Consider the following 14,345-nt stretch of genomic DNA (forward strand, 5'->3'; position numbering starts at 1 on the left):
AATTTGTTTACATAATTGAAAGTAGCAATGCCTGAACCTAGGTTAGGGCTGGGAGGGGCCTGAGAACAGGGAGTGTCAGAGGGGGAGGGGCCTGAGAACAGGGAGTGTCAGAGGGGAGGGGCCTGAGAACAGGGAGTGTTGGAGGGGGTGGGGCCTGATACAGGGAGTGTCAGGGTTGGGAGGGGCCTTAGAACAGGGAGTGTGGGAGGGGGAGGGGCCTGAGAACAGGGAGTGTCAGGGTTGGGAGGGGCCTTAGAACAGGGAGTGTGGGAGGGGGAGGGGCCTGAGAACAGGGAGTGTCAGGGTTGGGAAGGGCCTGAGAACAGGAAATGTCAGAGCTGAGACAGGTCTCAGAACAGTGTTAAACCTGGAAGGATTCATTAATGAAAAGCCTTTCAGAAAAGGAAAGTGAGCTTGAGGTAAGGGAAAGGAATGACTTGGTAGGCCTCATCTTGCATAAAACATCTTGTATAAAACCTAATATAAAACCTGAGTACAGCCTATAATCTCTAATTTTTCCAGATAGACTTTTATATATTGGTACATATAGGTAGACACTAAAAAAGATACAGCAAAGGGTATTTTATTTATTTCTCCTATGAAAGAAATCTCATTTAATGGAGTGGCCTACACTCAGAGCAATATATATTTAGAGAGATATTGATTACAAGTCTTTTCCAGACAGCCTGCGCTGGTAGAAAGAGCACTAGACTTTGCAGAGATTTAAGAATTCTCTGAAATGACAAGCAGTGTGAACTTGGAGAAGTCACTCCCCATAATTGGACCTCAATTTTCTCTTCTATGAAATGGGTCTATCATCACTTGGAAGCCTCCTGTCATTGTGACTTTTAAAAATGTTTTTCTAATTCCATTAAAATTAACATTTGTTTCTTAAAATTTTGAGTTCCAAATCCTCTCCCTCCTTTTTCCCCTCTTTCCTCTTTTCCCTCTCTAGGATGGTAAGCAATTTTGATGTAGATTATATATATTTATGATCATGCAAAACATTTCCCCATTTGCCATGTTGTAAAAGAAAACAGACCAAAACAAGAAAAAGAAAGTAAAAGAGTATGTTTCAATCTTCATTCATTTCTTTCTCTGGAGGTGGATAGTATTTTCCCTCAGGTGTCCTTCATAATTTTCTCGGATCATTGTTTTGCTGAGAATAGCTGTCTATTACAGTTGATCATTATATAGTTTTGCTGTTACTCTGTACAGTTCGTCTGGTTCTACTCACTTCACTTTGCATTAGTTGTATCAGTCTTTCCAGGCTTTTCTGAAACCATCCTGCTCATTATTTCCTATAGCACAATAGTGTTGCATATACCACTACTTGTTCAGTCATCCTTCAGCTGATGGACATCTCCTCAATTTCCTATTCTTTGCTACAATAAAAAAAGAGCTGCTATGAATATTTTTTAATATATAGGCCCTTTTCCTTTTTTTAAAAATCTCTTTGGAATACAGACTCAGTAGTGATATTGCTGGGTTAAAAGGTAGGCAGAGTTGGGGGGCCCTTTGGATGTGATTCCCATTACTCTCTTGAATGATTAAATCAGTTTCCAACTCCACAAACAATGCACTAGTGTTCTTATTTTTCCACATCCCCTCCAACATTTGTCATTTTCCTTTGCTATATTTCCTTTAACTAATCTGAGAGGTATGAGAAGGTGGTACCTCAGGGCTGTTTCGATTTTCATTTCTCTAATAAATAGTGATCTAGAGCATTTTTTCATATGACTATAGATACTTTTGATTTCTGATAGCTGCCTGTTCATATTCATTGACCATTTATTAATGGGGGAATGAATTGTGTTCTTATAAATTTGACTTATTTCTCTCTTTTTAAAATAAACTTTTTTTAGTAACACTTGAAATAATTTCCCCCAGTTTTCTGCTTTCCTTCTAATTTTGACTGCAATGGTTTTCTTTCACATTAGGCTTTTGTAAGGAAAGAAATAAGAATTCATTAAATAGCTACTATGAATCAAATACTTTACAAACATCTCATTTGATCCTTACAACAACCCTGACAGACAGGGGCTATTACTATAATATGCCATTATCATATTATTGCCAAATGTTATTATTTTATTATTTGACAGTTGAGGAAATTGAGGTACAGAGCAGTTAGGGTACTTGCCCAGGGTTACACAGCTAGTAAGAATGACTAAGTAGCACAGTAGATAGAGTACTAGGTGTGGAATCAGGAAGACCTGAATTCAAATCCAACTTCAGATATATAATAGCTATGCGACCCTGGGCAAATCGTTTAACCCTGTTTGCCTCAGTTTCTTCACCTGTAAAATGAGCTGAAGAAGGAAATGACAAATAGCTCCAATATTTTTGCCAAAAACGTCTCAAAGGAAGTCACAAAGAGTTGGACATGACTGCTGAATAACAATAGCAGATGTTTGAGATCAGATTTGAATTCAGATCTCCCTAAACTCAATGTCTAGTACTCTATCCACTATACCCAATAGCTGCCTCTAGGAAAGCACTTTGCATTGGAGAAAGACCCCGCAGGCCTCTTAGGCCATGGATGGTCTATTCTATTTCCATTCATTTCCATTCACCAATAAGATATTCAGCTGCTTGTGAGATGGAGCAAGTATAGATGGAGAATTAGGAATTCTTATATGTGCTCCTGAGATCTTTGGTCAAACCAACTCCTTCCACTTTCTGTATTAACAATGGCAAACCTGTTTAATCATTCATAGCCTGCCAGAGTTGGGAGGGGGCTTAGAGCAGGGAATGCCAGAGCTGGAAGGGTCTTAGAACACGTAATATCGGAGTGAGGAGAGGCCTTAGAACAGGGAACAGAGAATATCAGAGAGAGAAAGTACCCAGGGGCTACCTTAAGTAGCATCTAGTCTGAACAGTACCCAACAGACATCCTCTCTCCAACGCATGGATAAGGGGAAGCCCAATCTCTGCAAAAACAACTCTAAAGATGGGGAGATGAAAGGTCCAGAGATGGTGCCTTCTACCAGTTAGCAGCTCTGATTGTTGGGAAAGTTCTCCTTGCGTAGAACTTAAATCTGCTTTGTTCCTCATGCCCTACTCCTCACTCCGCCCTTCAGAGACAGAGAGCAAGTCTAATCCTTCTGCCACAGAATTGTTCAGCTCTCCGTTCCCTCGTCTCTTTCCTCATTTAAGCACCAGCATCCCTTTAACTGGTCTCCAGATGGCTGGGTGCCTGGACCTCTTAGTCCTCTGGTCAATGTTCTTCCACAAACAGGATGCTTTAAGCGAACCTTTTGTGCCAACTGTGTCTGGCCCCATATTCTGAACATTGAGTTTCTCTTAGCAAAGCCCACGACTCAGCTTTGCCCCATGAGTAGACATGGAAACATGCTCAGAAGAGGATATGACCATCATCCAATGGGCAACCTTCTGGAGAACCTCAGTAACTCAACTTTGCCATCCCCTGCTCCCCTCCTCATGGGGCAGTATGGCTGTTAAGTTTACTGTTAACATCTTAACGGTAGGTCTAAATCATATTCCTTTGTGGTCCCATTCTGTTTCTGTTTCTCTTTATCAATTTGGCATGGGGAGGAAGGAATTGTTTGGAATCATCTTCTGAATGAAGAACCATTTAGAGGTCAGGCAACAGCTTCGGGACACCATGACTTCATTAGCTTCTTTTTTTAAACTCTTACCTTCTGCCTTAGAATCAATACTGTTTACTGGTTCTAAGGCAGAAGAATAGTCATGGTTAGGTAATGAGAGGTAAGTGACTTGCCCAGGGTCACATAGCTAGGAAGTGTCGGAGGCTAGGACCTGCCACCTCTAGGTTTGGCTCTCAATCCACTGAGCCACCTAGCTGCGCATTCCTTTCCCCCCATTAGTTTCTTACACCATGGAAGAAGCAAATGATGCCATAATTGCCAGAGTAACGTTAGGTTTGGGTCTCAAGATGGCACTCAAATTCTGGGAGAATACCACCTATGTCACTTTTTTGGCCAATTGTTGTTCTAAAACCCTTTAAATGCATCATTTATCAATGGCAAATGGCAAACTACATCAGGATCAAAAGTGACAACCCAGAAATTTTCCCAGTATTGAACTTGAGCTTTGAGGATGAACTGGAGGATTTTTGACTGGTAGAAAAGGGCAGGGGGAGATGAGACTAGAGAAATACTTCTTCCTGCTTCCCTTAAATGAACACTTCCACATTCTCATGTCTATTTAAATCTGAAGTGCGGATTACGCCTCTTTCTCTCCTGTGAAGACACTTCAGTAAGTGCGCTGCACAGAGCGAAGAAACCTGGTTCTTGCACAAATAGAGTTCCACAAGAAATTATCTTATTACCTATTATACCAAAAGAGCTAACACGATAAAGGAAGTGTGAGTCACTTTTTGGGCAATGTGGAAACTCGATTTTAGCTTCTAGAAATCAAGTGTAATTTCCTTCAATATCCTCTTCTCCCAGTAGACGAGAGGAAGGGGAGAAGGTAAAGCATATCACAAAGACCTCTCCACCCATCACCTGGGAAGCCACCACGAGAGATTTAGACTCGGGTTTTTATGAAATTCTACAGATATTTACTAAATCTGCACGTTTGCTTTCAGCCAGGATTTCTCTCGTCTCTAGGTTAAGTGTCAAGAAAATGCCCTCCCTGTGTTTAATTGGGCACATCCCAGTATTGCAAGTCAACAAGAATTTATTAAGTGCTTGACTCTGGGCTGAGCAGGGGTGATCTGAAGGCATTTTTCGCAAGAGGCAAGGCAGTGTGTACCTCTTTTGTTAGACCAATCCATCATGTCTGCAGGAGGAAAGACTACGAAGAGACCCACGGATGAGGGCTCCATTGGGAAAGACTGAACAGGCTGCTGTAGCTCCATGATAGTCAGTCAACAAGCACTTATTTATTGTGCCACATACCGAAGTGTTGCCTGAATCTGAGTTACTAGTACAAAATTCAGCTTTGTGGAAGTACAAATCCTTTTTTATTGACTCTTGGGCACAGAAGGTTCTAATGAGGACAAGCCATCCCACTTCCAAACAAGCACATGATTAATCGTGGGAAGAGATGCATGAGTGTGACCCCAATTGATGAGCTTGTCCCTGCTGGAGATGCCCTGAGGAAACTTTGGCTGGGAGAGCAGTTTACATAAGACTTTGGGGGGGTGATGATGCAGGTGACAAGGCTCACTAGACACCTCTTCTCTTTCCTTTAGAACTCCGTGAAACTGAAATGATGCTAAGTAAATGCCACCAGACTTCTTAAACATACAATAGCTGAACCATGCAAACTGGACCGTCTCCAGGGTCTAAAGAAATTAATCAACCCAACTTCCCTGCGATTGGCCAGTCTGCCAAAGATTCACATCTACGATCTTGTCAGCCATGGGAGACTAAAGGAAAGAGCAGCAGATTTACACATCGTGGGACAAGGCCCCGTGGAACATTCAGGAGATGGGTCATGGAAGATGTGACCAAGGGACATCACACATCGTTCTTCCTCCGGATATTCAAAAGAGTTGAGGCAGGAGTAGGAGGGAATAACACTTTTTTTCTTTCTTTCTTTTTAAAATAAATCCTCACCTTCCTTCATAGAATCAATACTATGTATTGGTTCCAAGGCAGAAGAGTGGTAAAGGCCAGGCAATGGGGATCAAGTGACTTGCCCAGGGTCACACAGCTGGGAAGTGTCTGAAGTCAGATTTGAACCCAGGACCTCCCATCTCTAGGTCTGACTCTCACTCCACTGAGATACCCAGCTGCCCCCCAGAATAACACTTCTTAGGACAAATCTGTTTAGTTCCCACTCCCTTCTAGGACTCTGAGACAAATGCTCCATCCATCTGGGAGACAAGCAGCAACACAAGAGGCTCAAGGCATGGGCATGGCAACAAACATGTTTTGTAGACCTGGAAAAAATCATTTTTTGTGTGTAGCTCTTATGATCACAAGATTGCCTTATGCTTTCCTTCCTGGAAGATGGTTTTCTCTTAAGACAAAATAAAATGGTTGCTGCCTTGAAAAGCAGGGACCAGGGACTTTTAGTATCCAGTGACTTATAAATATTGAAAAATGAATTTGATTCAGTTATGATAACCAAAGGGGTCCCCTGCTTCAAAGATTCACAATCTCCCTCTGGTTAACTCCATTCATGCTAAAGCTCAACACAGTCCTTCCATGCCTGACCAATGGTCTGAAGAGTTATTGGCTAGAATAACGGGTCTTCTGGTGCCAGCTTTCTGGCCATGAGTCCTATCTGGATGAGGAAAGACTTCAGATAGGTGACAATGGACTCACCCCAAAGCCTGTTCAATTTGACAGGACCTACTGAGGTCAGTGCCTGACTGGTAGAGCCTCCGAGAACCCAGAGGTATCTTCCCCTCCCAGAGAAGCACCAGAAACAGGGTTTGCATTAAAACTGTTTAGCTTGGGTGTCTGACCCAACACTTCTAGAAGTTCTGGTTTGTTAAGGGTGAGGGTGGTGGAGGGGAAATCCTCTGTATGGTCTGTATCAAGGGAAAAAGCAACTTGAAAGAGAGAGTAGTGGATGGAACATCTAGCTATTCATGAGTCCAAACCAAGAAGGGAGTCACTCCTCATAAAAGCAGAGAAGCAAAGTCTGGTAACTGTTTGAACTGTAGGAAGATTCCCCCCTCTCCAAACAAAGCTTAATTTGACTTCTGTTTGAAGAATTCATCTTTTAGGGTTTCGACTCAAAGAATAAAAATTAAAATACATAAAATCTTCACTATGCTTGCATTGAAGGCAAGTGTTGTGACTAAGAAGCCTCTCTTGGCTTCGCTGAGACTAGAATCTGTTTCATTCACATCCATAGTCCTTCAAACCCAGGCAAGCTTAAAGATATTGCTTCTAAAGGAAGAGAAGAGTGTTTAGACTTTCTAAGCTGGCCAGCAAGAACTTACAAAAGATTTTAACATCTTTTTTTGACTTGAGCTTTAACGACTATTCATTAAGTACTGACTTGGTTTAAAATGATTAAGTTTGGCTACAGAAATTTTATTGGATGAGTATCACTTCAAAGATGTCAATGTAATATGGCAGAATGAGTGCTGGAGGCCCAAGATTTAGGTTTATGCTTCCCTCTTCATTTATTAATCAGTTCCTCTCTTTAAGCCTCAGTTTATTCATAGGGCTCTTGGGGATATTAATAAGTACAAAAGCAGTTTCTAACTTGTCAAGAACTACATAAAAGTTGAAAAAATGCAATATTCATTCAAGCATCAGCTATACATTTCCTTCAAATACATAAAATCAAAGGGTGTGGCCTATTCATAACTGATATTTTTAAGTGCTCTGCATCTAACTGGATTACACCAGCACTTATTAAGTGCCTATGGCATGCAGAGCACAGTGCTAGGGGTTGGGAAAATACATAAAGCAAAAAAAAAGTCATGCCCTCCAGTTCATATTCAACTGAGGGGTAATGATATGGAAGCATTTATCAGTGTAAAGACATGTACAAATCACTTGAGAATGGAGGAGAAGGACACTAACCAGGAGATCAAGAATAGTTTCCTGTAGGTGGCACTTGAAAGAAGGCAGGGATTAGCTAGCTAAAGATAGAGGCTAGCCTCTAGCTAACAGGCTTAGAGACTGAGTGTGCCAGACATGGAGAAAAGTCTTTGCAAGGGCTAGAAGGCACTTTGAAGGGTGGGTTTTAGGGAATACAGGTCAGTTTTACAGAATCATTAAGTGTATGAAAGTGAGTAATGTATATTATATACATAATAATATATTATAAATATTTATAAATTATTTTTATACATGTGTATATAAATTTATAAATTATAAAAATTTATAGCATAGTATAAAGTCTAGAAAAGTCAGCTGGATGTTGAATGTGAAGGGCTCTAATACCAAACGGGGGCTCGCGTTTTATCTTAGAGGCCATAGTGAGCCAGTGGAGTTTCATGGGCAGAGGAGTGACATGGTCATCTTTCTTTCAGAAAGAGCGATTTTTAATGATGTAGCCAATACAGGATATCTTGATAAAAGATTTGAGAGGAATCAGGATTCTCATGCAACTGTTTATATTAAAAAAGATTCTGAATAAATACATATAAAAATCTGCAAAGTCCACAGCCATTCTACACACTTTCATTTATTGTCTGGACAGTTAAAGTACAAATAATTCAAACACAACAAGATTAAGAAAAGAAACATTTACAATACTTTTTCCTTCTGAAATGATCTAAACTAGCAAGGTTAACATGAAGTCATTCATTGTAACTAAAGTTTACAACTGCCTGGTCCTAAGAAAGCTTCTTTTTCCCACCCCTTTTTCCCCCAATAGTAAACACATTGTAGAGAAAAGATTTTGGCATGCCTTCCCCACTAGTGCCCAGCCAACGTGTCAGAACATGGCCAGGAAACTGAGCTTCTTCCCAGTTAGGTGATGGAACGTGGAATGAGTGTCCTCACAACTGAAAAGCTAGTGATTTCGAGAACCTGAATATTGTGGAGGCTGAAAAACAAAGAAAAGCCCAAAGGAGAAGTCATCGAGGATGCAAGCCATGGTTTTCCCGTGTTTCTCTACATCTACAAAAATTTGCCTCTTTGGGTGTGGAAACAGGAGTTTTGACGACATGCACTTAGTGGGTTTAACATGAGAAAAAAAACGCACAAAATTAGCCCGAGTTATAAATAACCATAACGTTTTATTACCATTAAGACTAAACTTGTATTGAAAAGATTTTATGTAACAAGACAAGAAAAGCAATAACCAATTTAACTATCAACTATATTATGCATAGTGAGTAACTGCTTCTATTACCCAGGGAAGAGCATGGACCCTTTGTGGTTTGGTGGTGGTGGTTTGTCTTTTTTTTTTCCTTTTTTTTTCCTGTTTTAAATATAGAACCATACAAAGCACAAATGTACTCATGTGGTCGGTCAGTGCACTGGGACTGGGAGAGCCCTCCCCACCCCACCCCCCAGACTTTTTTGTTCCCTTTGCTCTGATTTTGTGTGTGTGAGTTTGTTTCTCCCCAATCTGAATTTACATGAAAAGAAAGACCCAGTGGTGGTGGTGGTGGTGGTGGTGGTGGTGGTGGTGGTGGTAGTGGTGGTTTTTTCTACTGTGCAGTAAGAAAAAATATTCACAACAAACATGACAATAGAGCAAACGATATTTCTACACAAGTTACCTTGATACCGCTGTCACTTAAGTATCATAAGAAAACATTTTTAAGGACATATACCAACAAAACTAGCAAAGTGTTACAACTTAGAATAAATTAACCCAAAAAAAATAACTTTATATATATATATATTTATATTATATATACACATACACACACAACAAAATGACACAATAATATGCTTCTTCCCATAGTTTAAATGAACAAAGAAGTAAAACTAGCTAGATTTGATTTTGGCCCATACGCGTCATTCACATCGGCAAGTAATAAATAAGTGATTCAAGCAAAAACCAAAAATGGTGTTTCCAATGTACCGACATAGCCCAGTTCTATCAGCAGGGCGACAAAGTCAATCTCAAAAATTCCTTAACAAATTTTAAAGCAAATGTATTTTTTTGTTTGTTTGTTTGTTTCTTCTCTTTCCTAAACACATTACATTGAACTATGACACTAAGATATGTAAATAATTTCGTAGCACCTACTGCTTAAACTAAGGAAGCTTCCAATTAAGAAGAAAAAAATTAATCTTTTAAACGTTTGTTCTGTTGAGATCCCATACTGATGACTTAAAGAAAAACCGTCTTACATCTCCTCTCCTTGCTTTTGGGTTTTGACTGTGGGGAACTGTGGTACCCTGGGTAGACCCCTCTCTGCTCTCCCTTCCTGTAGTAGTTAATATTTTTTTTAATTATTACATGCTATGAAAAGATATGAAGATCATCTGTTTATAGCCCATCCTTCAAAAAACAATCTACGAATCCGGATTAAAACACACATCTTGATCTCTAAAAAGTTACCAGTGCAGTATGAACATGACAAAGTTGTCAATTTCCCCTAAATTAGCCAGTCAAAATATTTTTTTCTCAAATCCAGATTCTCTTGTAAAAATTCTTTATATTTTATAAAAATAGATTTTTCTTGAAACCCATTTTCAGCAAAGAGACCACCTCTTTGGCAACATTAATGATATTAAATTGTTAATGTCATCAGGTGTCCCCCTCGGCCCCATCCCCCTAAACAGAAGGCTGCTGAGTTCACATGATATAAAAGAAAAGGAAAAAGAAAAATTAAAAAAAATTGCAAAAGTTTTTTCTTTCCTATTTTGCAATTTTTATTATTCCTCTTTAATTTGAACTTGGAGGGGTTTACCAATCTGATTGGAGTAAAACATTTTTGAAAAAAAAAAAGAAATCTTGTTCTTTCTTTTGATTCCATTGCTTTGTAAAAATTGTGTTTGTGTTTTTTTTGTTTTTTTTTCTGTGTGTTTTTTTTTTCTTCAAATAAGCGAATGGTCACCTTAAAAAGATTCCCCTTCAAAGAAGGCGGTAAAGTTAGCCGGCTGGGTAAAAATCCCTGTACATCGTCATCTATGTAGGTCATATTCAACAATAACAGCTATGAAAGAACATTCAATGCATCAAAGATTTGTTTTTGTTATTTTCTAAGCATTATATAAAACCCTTTCCTGGTACATCTCAGGATATCCAATGTTTTAATACTTAGGCAACACTGGCTTATAAAGTCCATGGTTGAACATAAGCCTCAAAAAAGTTTGTTTCTCTCTCTCGCCTCCTCCTTCTCTCTCTCTTTTTTTGTGTGTGTTTTGTTCGTATATATTTATATATATATTTTAATAAGTAAGGATATGAAATTCAGGATTTGTGGGTTTTGTTGGTTTTGAAGGAAACTTGCAACACTCGGTCTCCCAGACGGTATCCATTAAGGCTGGCAATCGCCATGGCGGCCTCATCGTAATTGGTCATGGTGACAAAACCGAACCCCTTGCATTTGTTGGTGTTGAAGTCGCGGATGACTTTGACGTTGTTCACAGCCCCAAATGGGCCAAAGAGCTGCCAGAGGACACTCTCGTCTGAGTCGGGGGACAGGTTATAGACGAAGATGCACCAGCCAGTCCCGGTGTGTCCCGGGATGTTCATTCCAACCAGGCTCGTCATCCCGTCAATTGTGATGGGGGAGAACCTGATAAGCAAACAGAGTTGGGGGAAATCTACGAGTTGTTCTGAGCGTGAGGTCATCACCCTCCCTCTACTCCACCCCAACCCCAATACACACATGGAGACACACACAGAACATACAGAGCTTAAAGTCTGCACTCTGATTGTGAAGGTTACAAAAAATAACACACACACAAAACAGAAATCTGTAGCATTTTCTTTTGACATGGGAGAGGGGTATATGGTACTCCCTGATTGGTCCAGGGATGTACTTAGAGGGAAAATCCTTAGACAGATTTATTTCTATATTCTACTTGCACTTAAAGAATGGAGTATTTTGTGACTCAGGTTTTCTTTCTCTTTTTTTTCCCAATGGGCGTGTGTGTGTGGAAAAAGAGAAAATAAATTGCTTGTTAATTGAAAAAAATTAATAATTTTTAAAAGGGTAGCCCTGAAAGGATTCACTCCTCCAGCGGTCACTCCAAAGTGTAATCATTTCACAACTTTGAGTGGGGGGATTTGGTGGTGTTGGTTCTGGTCATCTCAGTATCCCTACAGAAATGCCGTCCTTCCTACAAGACTGGAGTTTTGGAAACTGAGATTCCTCATCCCTTCATGCCTCTCTACTGGGCTGGGATTGTTCAGGGTAGTGTTGGAAGTCATTGACCTGGCACTACCCTAACTGGGCTGTTAGAAAACCAACACTTTGCTCGAGGGTCTTTTTAGGCTTTTTTTTTTTTTGATGGGGGTAATGAAAAGGAGAGGAAGGTAATGGTCTCCTTAGGAAACTTCCTTGGTTGGCCCCAATACGGCAAAATGTCATCCATCCAGCAGTTTATTAATAAGAGAAAAGATTGGGGACAATTTGTAAATGAATCAAAGAAGCAGAAAGGTTGTGCCTGAGACAAAATTAAAAAAAAATTTCCCCATTGACATGTAACAACAATTTTTAACACACATTTTCCAGAAATTTGAGATATAAATTCTAGGGTAAAATAATTCTTAAGAAAACCTTCTGTGTTGGGTCTGAGCTCAGACTCTTCTCGTACAGTACAGGATAATGACTACCATCTCTCCTTGAGGGCCTTTTGGCTTCCAAGAATACCTTCTCCAAAACTATGGCCACATGAAGGGAATTGTGGAGAAAGATTATACCCACTTCACAGATGAGGAAACTGAGGCTAAGCAAAGGGTGAATAATGATTTCTGCCCTGCTGAAGGAGAGTGCTTTTAGTTTCCACCACATGATAAGAGCTGAAGCTACAAATATATACACTACAAAATCCTAAAGTCACATCTTAAAGTGTTAGGTACAGTGCCTGACACACAGTAGGGATGATGTAAGTACTAATTATTATTATTTTAAAAGTTGGGGGGGGGTTCCACAAAATTGAAACTTGGAAGTTTAGATTAAAAAAAACCCTATTATTTAATCTATAGCGATCATGTGATTTTAATCTATTATTTAATCTATTAGCAATCATTTGATTTTTAATCTATTTAATCTATTAGCAATCACATGATTTTAATCTATAGCGATCATTTGATTTTAATCTATTATTTAATCTATTAGCAATCATTTGATTTTTAATCTAATCTATTAGCAATCACTTGATTTTAATCTATTAGCGATCACTTGATTTTTAATCTATTATTTAATCTATTAGCAATCGCTTGATTTTTAATCTATTTAATCTATTAGCAATTACTTGATTTTAATCTATTAGCGATCACTTGATTTTAATCTATTAGCAATCACTTGATTTTAATCTATTATTTAATCTATTAGCAATCACTTGATTTTTAATCTATTTAATCTATTAGCAATTACTTGATTTTAATCTATTAGTGATCACTTGATTTTAATCTATTAGCAATCACTTGATTTTAATCTATTATTTAATCTATTAGCAATCACTTGATTTTTAATCTATTTAATCTATTAGCAATCACTTGATTTTAATCTATTAGCGATCACTTGATTTTTAATCTATTATTTAATCTATTAGCAATCACTTGATTTTTAATCTATTTAATCTATTAGCAATTACTTGATTTTAATCTATTAGCAATCACCTGATATATGCAAAGAGATAAATAAGGCATTTAGAGAGGTGCAAGGAAGGGGTCCTCAACCCACTGTCAGCGCACGCCCTGCAGATTCCCTCTCCCTTTCTATGGGCTAGGGATGCTGGATCCCAGGGACCATGTTTGTCCTTCAAGAAGGGAAGAGAGAAAAGGGGGAATAATCCAAGGAACAAGAGGTAATTTTGCCTTTCTTCTCAGTCTTGTGATTCAAATTCATGATGGAGGCTGCCAGTCAGAGTTCAGATGAGTCAGGGCAGGAAGTCACTTACCTTACAGGGTGGGGATGGGTGGCTAAAATACTGTGTGGTGAAAGGACACGAGTGTCCTCCCCGGGATGGATGCGGGGTGTGGGGGCTGGAGTGAGGCAAGGAGGAGAAGGAGAAAGAAAGACTATGTGTGTCTAGAGAGCTGGTGAGGAGGCACAAACAGAAGTCAGATGGACAGGAATGTTGACATGACACCCCCTCTCCACCCTGCCCCGCCCCTTGGGGACATCCCAGTGGTTGCAGGAGGAGGAATTCTGAGAGTGAGCCTCGACCTGTAATCCGACTTGACCCCCTGAACCCAACCCTAACCCCAAACTTCTCGAAATGAAACAAAAAAGAACACAAAGAAACAAAAGGGAAGTTGGTAAGGTTAAACCTGTGAACAGAAGACACCCAAGGCCAGTTAAGGTGTACACAGTTACACTCCAAAGGCCAGCCTCAATGTGAAATGGGAAGGAGGGGACCAATTTGACCCCTTCGGCCACATCTCGGCCATCTCTAATCTGATTTTTCCATGGCCATTTTGGAATTGTCAGATAGAATTAGGAAAATTGTTTAAATCTGGTTTAATCTTGTTAAGACTACCATCCTGTCAATAGGACATTTGTTGAGCGCCTATTGTGTACAAAGCCCTTGTCATTTGTGCCTTCTAACAGCATCTTGGCCTGCTTTCAAAGGACCCCAGAAGCCCAGCAGTAGAAGTTATTGGCCCGAGGCCATCCAGGTAGTCAGAGGCAGAGACAGGATTTGGGGCTGACTCCGAGACCCGAGGCTCTTGCCATTATCCCCCAACTGTTAGTTTGCAAAATTTAGCCGGAGAAAAAACAGATGCTTTTCTCCCCAAAGCAGTCGTTGGACAGACAGGACATTGTTAAGCCAAGGCCGTAGCTGTGACACCTGAACCAA

The 14,345-nt window shown here is 39.7% G+C and overlaps 1 protein-coding gene across 7 annotated transcripts in view; it reads right to left on the reverse strand.

Moving 5' to 3' along the window:
* Positions 1-8,071: 8,071 nt before the first annotated feature.
* Positions 8,072-14,345, reverse strand: part of ELAVL4 (ELAV like RNA binding protein 4) — a 161,371-nt gene continuing 155,097 nt past the window's right edge. For all 7 annotated transcript variants that reach the window (XM_056815171.1, XM_056815172.1, XM_007480197.2 and 4 more), the window contains one exon: positions 8,072-11,110. In XM_056815171.1, coding sequence (XP_056671149.1) covers positions 10,783-11,110 — 328 coding nt within the window. In that variant the 3' untranslated portion in view covers positions 8,072-10,782. The remainder of the gene's footprint in view (positions 11,111-14,345) is intronic.

The sequence above is a fragment of the Monodelphis domestica genome, chromosome 2, assembly GCF_027887165.1.
Source record: "Monodelphis domestica isolate mMonDom1 chromosome 2, mMonDom1.pri, whole genome shotgun sequence".
Taxonomy (NCBI): domain Eukaryota; kingdom Metazoa; phylum Chordata; class Mammalia; order Didelphimorphia; family Didelphidae; genus Monodelphis; species Monodelphis domestica.